The sequence below is a fragment of the Oryx dammah genome, unplaced genomic scaffold, assembly GCF_014754425.2.
Source record: "Oryx dammah isolate SB20612 unplaced genomic scaffold, SCBI_Odam_1.1 HiC_scaffold_4, whole genome shotgun sequence".
Lineage (NCBI taxonomy): Eukaryota > Metazoa > Chordata > Mammalia > Artiodactyla > Bovidae > Oryx > Oryx dammah.
This window is the reverse complement of record NW_024070188.1, coordinates 20757081-20774111: the sequence shown is the minus strand read 5'-3', so window position 1 is coordinate 20774111 and position 17031 is coordinate 20757081. Positions and strand designations below refer to the sequence as shown.

General features: G+C 43.5%; 1 protein-coding gene across 2 annotated transcripts in view; it reads left to right on the top strand.

Moving 5' to 3' along the window:
- DCBLD1 (discoidin, CUB and LCCL domain containing 1) overlaps nt 1–16319 on the top strand; it is a 75263-nt gene extending 58944 nt beyond the window's left edge. The window contains exons 6-15 of one of the 2 annotated variants that reach the window (XM_040238430.1): nt 2262–2395; nt 7193–7233; nt 8185–8400; nt 8793–8917; nt 9186–9345; nt 9434–9541; nt 11033–11120; nt 11352–11401; nt 12132–12251; nt 14256–16319. In XM_040238430.1, the coding sequence (XP_040094364.1) occupies nt 2262–2395; nt 7193–7233; nt 8185–8400; nt 8793–8917; nt 9186–9345; nt 9434–9541; nt 11033–11120; nt 11352–11401; nt 12132–12251; nt 14256–14764 (1551 nt within the window). In that variant the 3' untranslated portion in view covers nt 14765–16319. Of the gene's footprint in view, nt 1–2261; nt 2396–7192; nt 7234–8184; nt 8401–8792; nt 8918–9185; nt 9346–9433; nt 9542–11032; nt 11121–11351; nt 11402–12131; nt 12252–14255 lie in introns of those variants that run through there. The other variant, XM_040238431.1, reaches the window with a different exon arrangement.
- Nucleotides 16320–17031: the final 712 nt, after the last annotated feature.

Genomic DNA, 17031 nt, shown 5'->3' with positions numbered 1-17031 from the left:
TCTTTGTGACCCCATGGACTATAGCACACCAGGCTTCCCTGTCCTTCACCATTTCCCAGAGCTTGCTCAAAGTCATATCCATTGAGTTGGTGATGTCATCCAACCACCTCATCCTCTAGCATCCCCTTCTCCTCCTGCCCTTAATCTTTCCCAGCATCAGGGTCTTTTCAAATGAGTTGGCTCTTCACATCAGGTGGCCAAAGTATTGGTGCTTCAGCATTAATCCTTCCAATGAATATTCAGGGTTGATTTCCTTTAGGATTGACTGGTTTGATCTCCTTGCAGTTCAAGGGACTCTCCAGAGTCTTCTCCAACACCACAGTTCAAAAGCATCAATTATTTGGTGCTCAGCCTTCTTTATGATCCAACTCTCACATCCATACATGACTGTTGGAAAAACCATAGCTTAGACTAGATGGACCTTTATCGGCAAAGTAATGTCTCTGCTTTTTAACAAGCTCTAGGTTTGTCATAGCTTTTCTTCCAAGGAGCAAGCGTCTTTTAATTTCATTGCTGCAGTCACCAACTGCAGTGATTTTGGGGCCCAAGAAAATAAAGTCTTTCACTGTTTCCATTGTTTCCCTATCTATTTGTCATGAAGTGATGGGACTGGATGCCATGATCTTAGTTTTTTGAATGTTGAGTTTTAAGCCAGCCTTTTCACTCTCCTCTTTCACTTTTGGAGAAGGCAATGGCACCCCACTCCAGTACTCTTGCCTGGAAAATCCCATGGATGGAGGAGCCTGGTGGGCTGCAGTCCATGGGGTCGCTGAAGGTCGGACACGACCGAGTGACTTCACTTTGACTTTTCACTTTCATGCATTGGAGAAGGAAATGGCAACCCACTCCAGTGTTCTTGCCTGGAGAATCCCAGGGACAGGGGAGCCTGGTGGGCTGCCGTCTATGGGGTCGCATAGAGTCAGACACGACTGAAGCGACTTAGCAGCAGCAGCAGCTTTCACTTTCATCAAGAGACTCTAGTTCCTCTTCACTTTCTGCCATAAGGGTGGTGTCATCTGCATATCTGAGGTTATTGATATTTCTCCCAGCAATCTTGATTGCAGCTTGTGCTTCATCCAGCCCAGCATTTTGCATAATATACTCTGCATGTAAGTTAAATAAGCAAGGTGACAATATACAGCTTTGACATACTCCTTTCCCAATTTGGAACCAATCCCTTGTTCCATGTCTGGTTCTAACTGTTGCTTCTTGACCTGCATACAGGTTTCGCAGGAGGCAGGTAAGGTGGTCAGATATTCCCATCTCTTGAAGAATTTTCATAGTTGTGATCCACACAGTCAAAGGCTTTAGCATAGTCAGTGAAGCAGAAGTAAATGTTTCTTCTGGAATTCTCTTGCTTTTTTGATCATCCAACAGCTGTTGGCAATTTGATCTCTGGTTCATCTTCTTTTTCTCAATCCAGCTGAACATCTGGGAGTTCTCAGTTCATGTATTGCTGAAGCCTGGCTTGGAGAATTTTGAGCATTACTTAGCTAGCGTATGAAATGAGTGCAATTGTGTGATAGTTTGAGCATTCTTTGGCATTGCCCTTCTTTGGGATTAGAATGAAAACTGACCTTTTCCAGTCCTGTGGCCACTGCTGAGTTTTCCAAATTTGCTGGCATATTCAGTGCAGCACTTTCACAGCATCATCTTTCAGGATTTGTAAGAAGCTGAGCAGCTATCTATTCTTGCTGAACAAGTCACCCCAGAACTTAAAATGATGTTTTAAAATGATAGCCATTTTCTTTGCTGACCAGCTTGTGGGTCAACAATGTGGGTTGGTTGGTTCTTAAGCTCCCTTTGCCTAGAATTGCAGCTGCATTTGTGTGATAGATCATCTGGGGTGGGAGTCTCAGGAGGGCTCACTGACAGTTGGCAGGGCCACATTACCTGCAGCAGAACAGAACAAGTGATATAGCCCAGTTCAGATTCAGTGTAGGAGGTGACCACACATGGGCAGGGCCACCAGGAGGCATTATTCACTAGAGAGCCATGGATATTGTAAATCACCTCCCTTCCTTCCCACCTCGTGGGAAGGTTCCCAAGTTAGTCAGCATAAATATATGGCTCTGATGTCATTCTGAGATGGTTATCTAATACTTTTTTCCATTCCCTTCTACTTTAAATGGATTTTAATTTAGCCATATCATGGGTCATGTAGGCATCCTGACCACAAGTTGCAACAAAATGGAAAACTCCCACCATATGTGAAATGCATTGTTGAGTCACTTATAAGTGATGATGTTGCTGTGTTTCAGACCTCTTTATTGTGCAAAGCTGCCATCCATGCAGGAGTGATTGCAGATGAAGTGGGTGGTCAGATCAGCGTGTTTCTGCGCAAAGGGATAAGTCGATATGAAGGAATCCTGGCCAATGGTGTTCTCTCAAGGGAGTAAGTACTTAGCTTTTTGTTCTGAATGCAAGGTAACCCTGCAGGCATATGTAATCAGCTCACAATTTTTTAAAGACAGCTGGCATGTGATACCAAGGGCCTGTCAACTGGGAAAAATATGTTTGAATAATTAGAGTAGTATTTATAGTGTCCATTTGGGCTTCCCAGGGGGTACTAATGGTAAAGAACCCACCTGCCAATGCAGCCGACTTAAGAGATGCAGGTGCTATACCTGAGTCAGGAAGATGCCCTGGAGAGGGGCATGGCAACCCGTTCCAGTATTCTTGCCTGGAGAATCCCATGGACAGAGAAGCCTGATGGGCGATGGTACATAGGGTTGCAAAGAGTCCGACACAATTGAAGTGACTTGTCTTGTAGCAATAAAATAGTTCACTGTTTATGCTGACAAGTTAGTTAAAATGGCACATTTCTGAAGTCCCAGGGCAGCAGAACATTCTACTCTCAGGTGCTTCAGTGGGAGGGAATAAAGGCTTATTCCTCTCTAGTTTCTCCTGTTTATGTAACCTACTGATTATCGCCAATATTACCAAAGATACTGAAGGTGACACAGGACTGAAATAAACCAGGCAGAACCACAGAAATCCCTAGAGGATCCCTAGAGACCGTCTCTTAAGGATGAATGATAGTTGAGAAGTGAAAAAAAGATGGCTTTTGTTAACATTGTTAACTTCTGTTTGTGTTATCCTCTGATCTTTTAGCTTTTTATGAAAAAAGTATGTCAGTTATTTTAAACACTTCAACCTCAGCTTTTCTTGCTTTCAGGTTTCCTCAGCTTCTAGAGAGGAAAACTAGAACTGTTATAACTAAAATAGGCTAGTCTTGTGATCCAGATGTCCATCCGTATAAACAGGCAGCTAAGACTGGTCCAGAGGGATGCTCCCTTTGGAATGGGTGGCCCCCTATTGAGGGAACAGTGCTCCTTGGGCCACTATATATACAGTTAGCATCCTCAGGGATTGGCTCCAGGACTCTCGTGGATACCCAAATCCAGGGATGCTCAAGTCCCCTATAGAAAATGGAAATAACATTTACATATAACTGTGCACATCACCTCTAGATTACTTACAATACCTAATACAATGTAAATAGTATGTAAATAGTCATTAATACTGCTGTAAATGTTGTGTAAAGAGTTGCATGTGGCAAATTCAAATTTTGCTTTTTGGAATATTTTTCCTGAATAGTTTTACTCTGGTTGGTTGAATCTGGGGATGCAGAATCTGCAGATATGGCTGACTGTATATACACATGTATGTGCTCATACATATGTACTATAAACATAAATAACATATTATGTACACATGTATTATATATGCTCACACATAAGTATATATATATATTTTTCACTTACATATTTACCTCAAACTCTTTGGGATATTAAAATTTATATCCTGATTTATAAATTTATACCCTGATTTATGGGGAGAGTCCCAGGTGGCACTAGTGGAAAAGAACCTGCCTGCTAATGCAGGAGACATAAGAGACGCGGGTTCAATCCCTAGGTCAGGAAAATCACCTGGAGGAGGGCACAGCAACCCACTCCAGTACTCTTGCCAGGAGAACAGAAGAATCCCATGGACAGAGGAGCCTGGAGAGCTACAGTCCATGGGTGGCCAAGAGTCAGACATGATTTATAGTACTTACAGCACAGCGTATTGCTTCTGCACAGTAAGCTTTAAGTGTCTGCTCAACTTTGACTGTTGAAGATCTATTTATGTGTTTTATGGTTTGCTCAATTGATACTGTGTTACTATTTATCAGGAAGGTATCCAGCTGTGACCTAGATCGTTTTCGGTGCTACTTCTCCAAACAGGCCCAAAGAACTGGCCTCTGGCCTTAAGTCTGTTGTTTTTGGATCTCTTGCCTATGTTTGAATACATTTGCATGCTTCTTTTTTAGAAAAACAGGATAGGAAAAAGTTAAACTTGTATTACTTGGATTTTATTTTACTTTTGAAGAAAAGTTATTTAAGCTATTGAATAAAAGTAGACATAATGTCCTCAATTACTTCTCCTACATCAACTGGACTTACTACATTAGAAGCCATTTTATATAATTTAATATTAAACTTTAGGGCAAAAATAAGAGTCCAGAAATCTAAATCATAAATGAATTAGCAAAGTTTTGCTCCACAATACATATAGTTATTTGAACTAATTGAATGATTTTTGCTTTGGTGTGCATAGATGTAAGTCTAGAACTATATCAAGGTCCCTTCTCCCTCTGGCTCTGTGGTCTTTTTTTGCCCAGCAGAAAAGAGTAAACTGTGTGCTCACACCACCCCTTCCACTGATTTCCATTCCCAGGTCTTCAGGGAGCCGTTGTTTTGATCGGAGCTGTTTTGCTGTGGGGGAAGCGTGGTACATGCGGTCATTGAACTTCTGTTCCCACGCATGATTGTTTGGTGTTCAGGAAGACACACAGAAGGAAGCATTGCCACTGAGGAAGAAGGGGTCCCTAAAGTAAATATCTAGGGTTCTTCTGGGATTCATCCCGGGTCAGGTCACTTCCCTGATCTGAGGAGACCAGAATGGAATCAGGAAGAGCCACTGACCTCACAGAGGACGATGGCTCAGACCATCTGCAGGGAGGGCTTTGTGTTTACATCAGACAATTCATGATGGCTTCTACAGCCCTCTGGGAAGGCTGGCAATTCCTGGAATCTGATTCATTCACCCTAGTGTGCAAATGCCTCAGAATCCCATCCTCCCTAGGGGGTTTTTATTTTTAAAAGCAGCAGCTTATTTACCTACAGAATTCTCTAGGTGTTTGTATTTAATTAGTTTAATTGGGTGAAATGGAAAAACATATTCCAGCTGATAATAGAGGAGAGCCAAGCAGAGAGATCTGAGAAGCACAGCCTTCCGTAGCATCATCATCTTCTCAGGGTTAACTCCAAAGCTAACCTTCTTGCTTTAACTTCTCTTTTTCAGTCACAGAATAAATCTTTTAATGATTCATGGCAGTGAGAGCACATCCAGGCGATCAGGGAAGAGGCAGTATTATTTGGGCTTATCCGGCCAAACTTCAAGTGTAATAGTGCAGAAATGTTAGAGGAAATGGAAAAATCAAGAAGAGGTTCTAAATACATCTTAACTAATTTAAATATGAATCGCAAAGATGTGAACTGCAACAGTGTGAACCTTTCTTTAAAGGTTAGGAAAACTGGGTCCTCACCCCCACTCAGCCACTAACTATGAACTGAAGGAGGTCCAGTGATCCACGTGGGCCTGCATTTTCTCATGTATGAAATGATTGGTCCCTGCATTATACTCGGCACGGATCATAATAGAACCTGAATGTGGAAAACCAAGGCTTACAGAGTCTCTTCCTGAGAGTGGACAAAGAATATGAAAGAAAAGTGAAGTGAGTGAAGTGAAGTCGCTCAGTCGTGTCCGACTCTTTGCGACCCCAGAGACTGTAGCCTACCAGGCTCCTCCATCCATGGGATTTTCCAGGCAAGAGGACTGGAGTGGGTTGCCATTTCCTTCTCCAGAGGATCTTCCTGACCCAGGAATCAAACCCTGGTCTCCTGCATTGTAGGCAGACACTTTACCGTCTGAGCCACCAGGGAAGCCTGTTACTTACTCATGAAAGAAAACCCTGTTACTTAAGAAAAAAACCCAAAAACAAAACCTTTGATGTGAATGTGCTAATACTCTCGTCCAGACTATTTTTGGGTTCTCTGTGGATTTTACATTTCAGTACTCTTTGTCCATTATTGCCATAGTAATTGAGTCAAAACATTTAGAATTGTAAGCAGTACTCAGATTGTAAAATTGAGCATGACAGTGATATCTACCTTTTTTGTTCGCCTCTGGTATCTAATACATAAAGTATGATGCATATAAGATGAATCTTGAAAATTTCAAGTTTTCTATTCATTCTCTGTACTGTCACAGCATTGAGCTGATGAGGGATTTACAAAAAGAAAAATGTGATTGTAGGCCTTAGGAACCTCTTCTCTGCAGGAGACAACTGCAGAGCAAGGCTGATTTGATAAGTTCGCCAGGAAAGTAATACAAGTCATAGAACTGGGGGGCCCAGAGCCCCAAGGGTCAACACCAGCTGTGCGGGACTGTCAGCAGCAGTGGAGGACTGGTTCAGGACCTGTCAGTGAGGTGCTCTGAGTTTTCTCCAGCTGCACCTTGGTATCCAGAGGCAGGAACTGCTTCATAGCTTGGTGTCTTTGCTGCAGGAGGTCGGTGTGTGACTGGAGAGACCAGGCTGAGGAGGTCCCTCAGGCTGAGAAGGGCCACTCAGGGAAGGAGGGAAGTCTGTAGCAAAGGCAGCAGATAACATGCTCATTCTTCTAAAAGTGAGCGGGCGTCTTCATGTCTCAGTGGTCCTTGACGGTTGATAGTGAGTGGGGCGCTGTGGGGGTGCCTGCTGAAGCAAAGGGCATGTCCTTTCTGCCTCCGTCACCACAAACTCATTACCTGGGATTTCAGGGTGTTCTAGAGGCCGTATATGTGGACATTTCCTTCCCAGTACAGTGTGCCGTGATGGAAACAGCACGGAATTTTTATTGGCAAGCAGTGCCTCAAGAGTCCTGGCCACTGGCCACCTGTATGAATTCAGGGAAGTTGCTTACCTGCAAGGGGCCCGGGTTTCTTGGTCTATGAAAAGCCAGTGACGGAGAGAAGAGAGGCCTTGCCAGTGCTCTGAGGACCACGTGCGGTGTGGGAGGCTCTGAGCCCCATGCTGCAGCGCTGTACCAGTCATTAAGATCCAGTTAAGCAACTCACCTCCTCATCTTTGTGTTTATTATTTCAGTGGTTCCCTGTCAGACAAGCGCTTTCTGTTTACCTCCAATGGTAAGGATCATGCTTTCCTTAAGAACTTGATAATTTAAAAATCTTCAGGGGTAGTTCATTCTTCCATACCCCTCAGATGAGATAGATAGTTTAAAGGATTATTTTTGTTTCCCCTCAGGCCATGTAGCACCAATATGCTGTGACTTAAAAATACATCAGAGAATAAACCCAATTAGCACTAGGAAGAAAATATTTTTCTTTATAATCTCTCAAACTTTTGCCGAAAAGAATGAAAATTTTAAATGACATTTAAAATAAATTCCTTTGTCAATTTTTAACAGAAAAAGCTTTTGAGTAAGTACAACTTGTATTTGTGATCAAGTTATTGAAAATGAATATATAGTATAAAGGCTTTTTTTAGCCCCTCCATCATGGAACTTATTCCAGGGAAACAGTCTCCCTCATATAAGATATTTGGGGAGAACACTGTAAACTTGTCTTCTCTGCCAGGAAGAGGACTGGCCTCTTATCTGCTGCCTCTGCATTGTCTTGGGCATTGCTGTAGTTTTAAGTGCCTAGGGGTGATGTTGGGTATGATGAACTATCTTTGAGCACCTGCTGTACCTGCTCTTCAAGGGTACCGAGCATGAAGTCCCCCTTCTAATCAACTGAGAAGAACCTCAGCATTAAGCTTTTAAGACACCTTGGACTTCATTGAAATTAGGGTGAATTTAGGAGGATAGAGAGGAAAATCTACAGTGGGGACAAAGAGCTATCACTTTTAGGGGATATAAATTCTGTTAAAAAAACAGCAACAATTTCAAGACACCACAGGACCAACAAGTCAAATGGAACTCTGGATCATTAAAAACTAGTAATTAAACAGTTGATTCAGTATCAGAACAGAAGTAAATCAACTGACTCATTCTAGGTGAAATGGGGTGGGGTGTTTTTTTTTTTTGCTTTCATTTTGTGTCTGTATCTGAAATATTTTCCTGCCCTTTATCCTAGGCTGCAGTGGATCCTTGAGTTTGGAACCTGACAGGCAAATCAGAGCTTCTTCTTCTTGGGAGTGGATCAATGAGACTGGAGATCAGGTCCGCTGGTCTCCTGGCCAAGCCCGACTTCAGGACCAAGGCCCGTCATGGGCTTCAGGAGACAGGAGCAAGAATCACAAACAGAGAGAGTGGCTGAGGATAGATTTGGGAGAGAAAAAGAAAATAACAGGTACAGACACAACTGCAATTTCATGAAACAAGATGACTTGCCATTGAAATTGTTTTGAATTTGCATGGGTGTCCCCATCTCAAAATACATGTTTTGTGTAAAAGTAACAAATCTTCACCTTGTCTCTGTGAGAAGAACCTGTGTGGAGGGTACACAGATGGATGTGTGGATAAGAGAGCTGGCATCTCTTTGTGAAACCTTTTTAGGGCGTGTTGTCAGTGTGAAAACTCATCTGTCATCACATTTCTAAAGGCGGATAAGAAAAGCAGGCCTGAAAAACGATTTGAAATTTCAGATGGGGGAGGGGAGGAAAGGAAAAGAAACCTGAAAATAATGAAGCAAGTTATGTATAACATTTTAAAACTAACCCATAAATAATATTTTCTTACAAGGAATTAGGACTGCAGGATCCACACAGTCAAATTTCAACTTCTATGTAAAGAGTTTTGTAATGAACTTCAGAAACAACAACTCCAAGTGGAAGACCTATAAAGGAATTGTGAATAATGAAGAAAAGGTAAGAGACAATCTGGAGGGAGGAACTGAGTTGGAGAGCGGGCCTCTGGATATTTTCATTAGTGTGTTTCCAGAAAACAGATGCAAAGTACCACATCCAATTACTTAGCCTTTGAGTGCAAAGCCTTGTATCTTCAATATCAGGCATGTCTATACAAATGCAGCAGACATAGAATCCTGGCTTTGATTTCATATCACCAGGTATGAGTGGGTTGATCAAGACCTAGAAACTAATAGAAACTTCAGGTAAAAGTTACTTGTTCCTACAGGTGTTTCAGGGCAACTCTAATTTTCGGGACCCTGTGCGGAACAATTTCATCCCTCCCATTGTGGCCAGATATGTGCGGGTCATCCCCCAGACGTGGCACCAGCGGATAGCCTTGAAAGTGGAGCTCCTTGGCTGCCAGATTGCACCAAGCAGGACACAGGGTGAGTGACGGAGTTACTGAATTCTGGTCCCCTCCTTTCACAAACTGCTGTTACCAGTGTAGTTTCTCCAACATCTCTTCTCACTCAGGTAATGACTCACTGGTATGGCACAAAACAAGTGTGAATACTGTTGGTTCAACGAAAGGAGAAGATAAGACAATCTCAAAACCCATCCCCGCTGAAGAAATGCCCAAAGGTATGGCAGGGATCATTTTGTGGTTTCTTAAGGAACATAACTGGTGTTCCAGCCAATAATACAGTAGCTTCAACAATATTCTTTTTTCCTCTGTCATATAAGTGTCTGGAGGCAGATGGTTCAGAGGTATCTGCATATGCATAAGATAATATGTATCCACGCTTTTCATTGCGATGCTGTAAGTAGAAACAGACTGGAAACAAAAGTATGTGCCCTTCAAACACTAAATAAATCTTTTGTAGGAAAAAAATACCAATAGCACATTCATGCCATGTGTTTTTAATGGTTATGTTTTATGGTTATACCATAAAAAAGTATATTAGAGAAAGTTCTCTGAGACATACTGACAACTTAAAATAATAAACATTAAAAATACATTTATTTTTTTCAGAATATAAAATAATTTGCATATTTTATACAATTTGGTAGATTTGAGAGATATATATAAGAAATTAAAAATCATCCACAAATCAACATCCATGGTCACCATATTCCACTGTGTATCCAATTATATTTATTTTTGTAACTTCTAAACAAAGTGGCAGCATACCGCATATTTTGTTCTGTAGCATATATTTTTCATTTGACATTGTATTATGAGCATTTTCCAATGCTACTAAATAGTTGAAAAACACAGTTACTAATATCTTTATAGTATTTCTTCATATGGACATACCATCATTTAGTTAACCATTTCCCTGTTACTGGATGTTTGACCTGTTAGATTTTCCCCAAATTCCCACTGTTACTTACATCAATATTGTTCCCTTCTAAGTTCCTTGTCTTCCGTTTCACGAACTACATATTTCCACTCCTGATCATTTCTTTATTTTCTTCCCAGGGAACACAGAAAAAAGAAGGGTTAAGAAGAAACATTCCTCCTTTAGTTTTCATAGTTTCTACAAGTTTGGGGTCTTCAGTGGCTGTTAAAGTGACCTTCTTCCTTAAACAGACCCTTGTAGGAAGACATGGTCTGATGTTAGGGTGCATTTGCTTTCAGTCCACAGTTCCAAAGGTCTGGTTCCCTGGGCTTGTTACCCTACAGGTCCAAACCTGACCCCCTCTTGGGGAAATGCTTACCTGCCCCTCATCTCGGGGAAATGCTTACCTGAGCCACGCTGAGAGTTCTGCACTGGGCTTACATCATCTACCTGCCTGAATAAGGCCAGCTATAAACCTCCCCAGCCATTTTGATTTTTAGTCTGATATGATCCAGGCAACAAATTCAGAGTAAATGTTAATCCCAAGAAACAGTGGAAAGTGCCTTTGGGTCGAGGGGTCGGGGGGGGAATCAATTTTATTTTCCTAAACTTTAGCTGGGATTTTGAGTCCTCTCTTTTTGGTTTCCAGTATCATTACATGTCTAGCATCTATTCTTTTTCCCTACATGTTAAACCAGTGAGGACTTTTCAAATCAGTGTCCAGTTTTAGATCATGGGATTTGGTCGCTCTTCATTTCTGTTGTAACGTGGTGGCTTTCCCCCTTTTTAGGATTAAACATCACAACTATTGTTATTCCACTGGTGCTCTTCTTCTTCGTGCTGGCTGCTGGCGTGGGAATCTTTGCAGTCCTTAGAAAGTATGTGACTTCACATTTAAAAACATTTTTATTCTAATTATGTCAACAATCACAAAAGTTTACTGCTGTTCATATGTTCATGTGTAGAAAGCAGCATCACTTCTTCCAAGATAAAATGTTAACTTATACTTTTAAAACAAGTTGGAGAGAGGGAGAAAGTATCAAGTATTATTTCATGAGCAGTACCTATCATTTAGAAATATTTTCAGTGGGATTTTTTTGTTTTAATAGGAAGAAGAAGCAAGGAAATCCTTATGGATCATCTAAGACTCAGAAAACAGGTTGGTTGAAAAAACTGTTACAGTTTTATTCTGTCTTTGAGGACATGAAAACCCACACACATGGTTAAAGAAATAAGATTTAATAGCTTTAAGTTAGCAAATCTAACAGGAAAGAAGATATTGTATCCTATCTCTTAATTCAGAATCTTCATAGCCAATTTACTTTTACCTTTGTTCAACATCGTCCCATCATTTGTCAAAATTACTTTTTTGGCAACTGGAGTTTGAGTCACCACGCTGCCTTCAGGCCTTGTGTTTTTCATTCTGGGAAATCCGGGGAAGGACTGGGTCTGGCAGGTTTCAGAGACTCCTTAGGACAGAGGATCAGCTGTGGTCTGTCCAGAGAGAGGGCAGCAGGCAGGCCCCCTGAGAATCTCAAGGCCACTTTAGGGTGCCACCTTCAAAGGCTCTAAACTGCCAGCTGTGTGGACTCTTCAAGGTCACAAATGCCCTGTCAGCTCAGATTAGGAAAGTTCATGCCGGGGTGGTCTAAACTGGGGATAATCTGGGGGCCAGTGGGTACACAAGTGCGTCTCACAGGCACGGTGGAAAGCGTGGTTTCGGTGGCGTGTGCTGCTGCTGTTTCTACCGCACACCTGGAGAGTGTGGCTGTGCGTGTGTCACACTCAGCTGGCAACAGGCAGCCCGGCCTCTGACTTTAGGTGGAACCTGTTGTGGAGTAACTGTGTTATACTCCTGAGATATTTGTTTTGTGTTATCTTTATTCCAGACTGTTGGAAGCAGATCAAGTATCCCTTTGCCAGGCATCAGTCAGCTGAGTTTACCATCAGCTACGATAATGAAAAAGAGATGACACAAAAGTTGGATCTCGTCACCAGTGATATAGCAGGTAGGTACCAAGTCTCTGTGACTGCTATAAGGTGCTGCTTATGGGAGAGGGGAGGCCGGGAAGAGAGGTATGACTAAAGTCTTTTGTTTAGACAGGATTTGGTAAATCAGTCTTTGTGCTCTGTAAAGAGTCACAAACTAACACTGAACTATTTCCCCAAAGCCCCATTTAGCGTGGACACTTAAACCTGCAGGGCCTCTAGTGACACCCAGAGCCATGGTCCTGAAGTACCACTGAAATTTGGATGCCCTTACTTAATCTATTTGTGTTACTAAGGTTTTGATTAAGGCACTAGGAAAGAGGGACTAGAAAGATAAATTCAGCATAGCTCCTGCCCTGAAGAAAGAGGAGGAAGGAGATGAAGCAGTCTGTTAGGATGGCCTTAGGGTTTTGACAAGCCATTGTGGAGTCACTGGATTTATGAAGAAGGATCTATTGTTTGGTATTTCAAAATGTCTAATCCATCAAGGACCAATAGTTTTGTAAAATACAGTATACATAGTAAGTGAAATTTTAAAAAGAAATTGAAAAAATTGTTTTAATTTTTAAAAAACTTTTTGGCCATGCCCTATGGCACATGGGATCTTCTTTCCCTTAACAGGGATTGCACCCCTGCATTGGAAATGCAGAGTCTTAATCACTGGATCACCAGGGAAGTAAACAACAATCGTTTACTAACCCATATGCTCCAGGAACCCCTTTTCTAAGTGGTTTCCATCTGTGTATCCCATTTTTCAGGGCTTAACAGCTGGGAAGCTCCTCTTTCCTCTTACCCTACTTACATTGTTGGTGACCAGTTCTTCTGATTGTGGTGGTTTAGTTGCTAAGTCATGTCCGACTCTTGTGACCCCAAGGACTGTAGCCTGTCAGGCTCCTCTGTCCATGGGATTCTCCAGGTGAGAATATAGGAGTGGGTTGCCATTTCCTTCTCCAGGGGATCTTCCTGACCCAGGAATCGAACCCAGCTCTCCTACATTGCAGGCAGATTCTTTACCAACTGAGCTATGAGGGAGGCCGTATTCTTCTGATACCTGTCCCCAATGTGTGGTCCTTCCAAAGCTGCTGCTAATCCCCTAATTTATGACTTTTTGGGTTTCATTTCTCTTTTTACTTTTATCTTTCCCTCTTCTGTCTCCTTCCAGGGTTACCTCTCATTGCCAGTCACTTATTTAGCATCTCCATAGGTTTCTACACAATTAAGCCAAACTCTCTGGCAGGGGCACTCACTGCCCACCATGATCTAGGGTAAAGGTAACAACTCACGCCTGGGGCATGTGTTTGCATTCTTGCCCCACTGGCTGCTACCTGTGTGATCCTGGAAAAATTACTTAAATTTCTCTCTGCTTCAGTTCTCCGTTTGTAAAAGTACTATAAATACGAGCTTTATGAGTATCATTGTTGTTTAGTTGCTCAGTTGTGTGCTCCTTCTCTCTCACCGCATGGACTGTAGCCAGGCTCCCCTGTCCATGGGATTCTCCAGGCATTACTGGAGTGTGTAGCCGTTCCCTTCTGCAGGAGATCTTCCTGACCCAGGGATTGAACCCGCTTCTCTTAGGTCTCCTGCACTGGCAGGCAGGTTTTTTACCAGGAGCGCCACCTGGGAGGCCCATGATCACCATTACCAGTTGTCATTAACTCCCAACCTATCACTCTGGTCTCTGCTTTCTATTAAATTTCTCCACATCTCCCATACTCTGGTCACACCACACTCTTTGTTCATGGTTGTTTAATAAGTTGTTCAATCACTTTTCCCTTTCCTGACAGTATTATCTTCAACTCCAAAATTTAGCCTTTCAAGAGCCAGTTTAAGAGCTCCATGAAGATGTTCTTTCATACCCCTAGGTGTGGTTAGAGGTAACCTCTGCCTCTCGAGGCGTGGTATCTGTGCTGCTTATATCCCCCTTTCTCTTCCACCTGGTACACGTCAGGCAACGGGCAGAGCACCCCCTCTCCGGACAGCCGGGGTGTGGCTGGAGTACCAAAAGTCTACTCTTTGGGTTTCAGATTACCAGCAGCCTCTCATGATTGGCACCGAGACGGTCACCAGGAAGGGCTCCACCTTCCGGCCGATGGACACCGAGGCGGACGCGGCGGGGCCGGGTACCGATGCTGGCGGCCACTACGACTGCCCCCTGCCGGCCGGCCGCCACGAGTACGCGCTGCCCTTGACCAACCCCGAGCCCGAGTACGCCACGCCCATCGTGGAGCGGCACCTGGCCCGCGCGCACACCTTCTCGGCGCGGAGCGGCTACCGCGTGCCGGGCCCCCGGCCGGCGCACAAGCACTCCCTCTCCTCTGGTGCCTTCTCCACAGCCGCCGGCTACCAGCGGCCGCCGAGCCCCGCGCCCGCTGAGCCGGGCTACGACCAGCCCAAGGGCGGCGGCTTAGCCGCAGGGTGCGCCCCTCCCGACCATCAGAAACCCCAGGTCAGCCCCGCGAGCAGCGCTGCCTACTTGGCCCCCAGAGACTGCCTCAGACCCCTCAGCCCGACGGCCATGACCGCTCTTCTGTGAACACACACACTGTGAACGAAACTGCTGCTGCGGTACTGAGCGCCGGGCTGCGCGCCGCCCTGGAAGCCGATGCGCTCGGGAGAGTGTGCGAGTGAGTGTGGTGTGTGTGCGTGCGTGTGTGCGCAGTGGAACAGGATCCTGCGGGGAGCCCCCCCCCCCACACACACACTGTTTACAGAATTGTGCAGCTGGTTTGTTCTGACCCTGAGGGCCAGCGTCTGTTGGGTTTTGTGGGCTAGAAAAATGAACATTTTTCAGATGGCGTTTTCATTTCTCTAACTGTGATACTGAGCTGCTTCGATGTAAAAATGTGCAATCTGTACAGAGTTGTATTTAACAAGATTAAAGTAACTTAAATTTGCTTTAGCAGATTTTCGTTCTGCAGGGAGGTTAAGTGGGAGAATGCAGCTGTTGCAAAAACATATAATAGTATGTTCACTTTTAAAATATATTTTATCTGATACTGTGTTAGCAGCAGGTCTGTTTAAACTTAATCTTGTTGTTATTATGGCTCATTTCCTTTCCTTTGATATGGAAAACTAAAAGCATTGTTAGCATTCTTCTCCTGGAAGGAATGAAATTACTTGAAGCATGAAAAGCACACCAGGGTGGTTGTTTGCAATTACTATTGTAGATTAAAAAGAACAAACAAAATACAGGCACCTCGGCAGCTGCCGCTTCCTTAGACCCCACTTCAGGTGGGCATGTGCAGTGGCCAGTCAACGGGTGCAAGGACCAGGTCTCCGTGGCCTGCAGGGGACCTCACTTCCCTCAGCCTGCAGGAGTTGGCCCTCTGAGCAGCTGGCCTTCCTGACACGTTGTTTCTTGTTCACCTTGGGCCTGGCAGATAACTCGCTTTCACATGCAAATCTGCCTTTTCAAACTGTCTGCAAAGCCAAATGCCCAGACTTAGAGCAACCAAAACTGCTCAACAGACACAGTGAAGGTGGCACAGCAATTACGCTCTAAATTACTGTGTCAGATGCTTTTGTGCCTCAGATGAAAAATATTGCTGAGGTCAGACGCCCACACTTTTCATGACTCGTCGGAAACAGAGCATTGTACTATTTGAAAACACAAAAAAAGTTATTTGAAGTGTGTTCTTATTAAAAGTGACTGAAGCCAAGTCTACAGAGGGCTTTTTCTACTGAGATGGCTGGAAAGAGCTAATTTTGTAAGAAAAAATTTTCCCTTAAGTAGGTGTCTATAATTCCAGATTGGCCCTGACTTCAGCTGTACCTCATTGTCCAGTGGTTTTATCTGAGTTTGCTTTGTAAGTTCACTGTGGGTGGGGGGCAGCAGGGGGGCGACAGGTGTGAATTTAACCTCTTTTGTCAAAGAGGAAAGTGTATGTTTTTGTTTTAATAGAAAATGTGGACCAAAAAATTCTTTCCCTAAAAATGTATAATACTAGTTGTATGACACTTTCTGTGATACTGAGGTGCTGGAAGGTCACAGCAGACTATCTGTGGTTACTATGGAGGACAAACCATTTACCTTGTGAGTTTACATGGTTTTCTATGCATACTAATTGTAATAAACTATGCCAAACCAATGTACATACCCGCCTCTCATTGGTATCCTGCTTGCTGGCCTACTGAAGGCACTGGAGGCTCAGCCTCCATACAAGGGCAAGCGGTACAATGGGAAGAGCATACGTGGCTTCCTCTGGTTGGTCTTAAGTTGGAAATAGGGACAGAAATGAGGGAAGCTGTCAGTTATTAATAAAGTCCTAGCAATCTGGGGTCAGTTTCAGGCATTTTAATTTGGCTTCCTGCATTGTTTCCAGAAGTAGTGGTCTGACTTCCTACAAGCCTGACTTACAGCAAGCTGGCCTCTCTACTGGCTACTGTGGATAATGAGTTGGTTTCCTATGCTTATTGGTATAGGCTGCCAGCCAGAGTTCTGTTTTATTTATGGTCTGCCCATGACCCATCTGTATATCCAGTTTGTCATTACTTAACCCTGAGCCTCAGTTTCCTCATGCATAAAAATGATGTGAGTGTGCCTTCCTCCAAGGCTTACAGATAAGAACTGTGACATTTGGGCTGCATGTATTTTTAACATTAAAATACTAAAGTCAAAAAAACCACACTTCTCTACAGTGGAGCAGTGTCCATCTATCCCATTTCTTTCCCGTATACATGATCCAATCATGACAGAAAGAGCGAGGACAGGACTTTGTTTTGGAACACCACTTCCTCAGGATGGCCTCACCGCGTAGCCCAGGATGGTTGGTGGAAAAGTCTGTCTGATACACCCCAAAC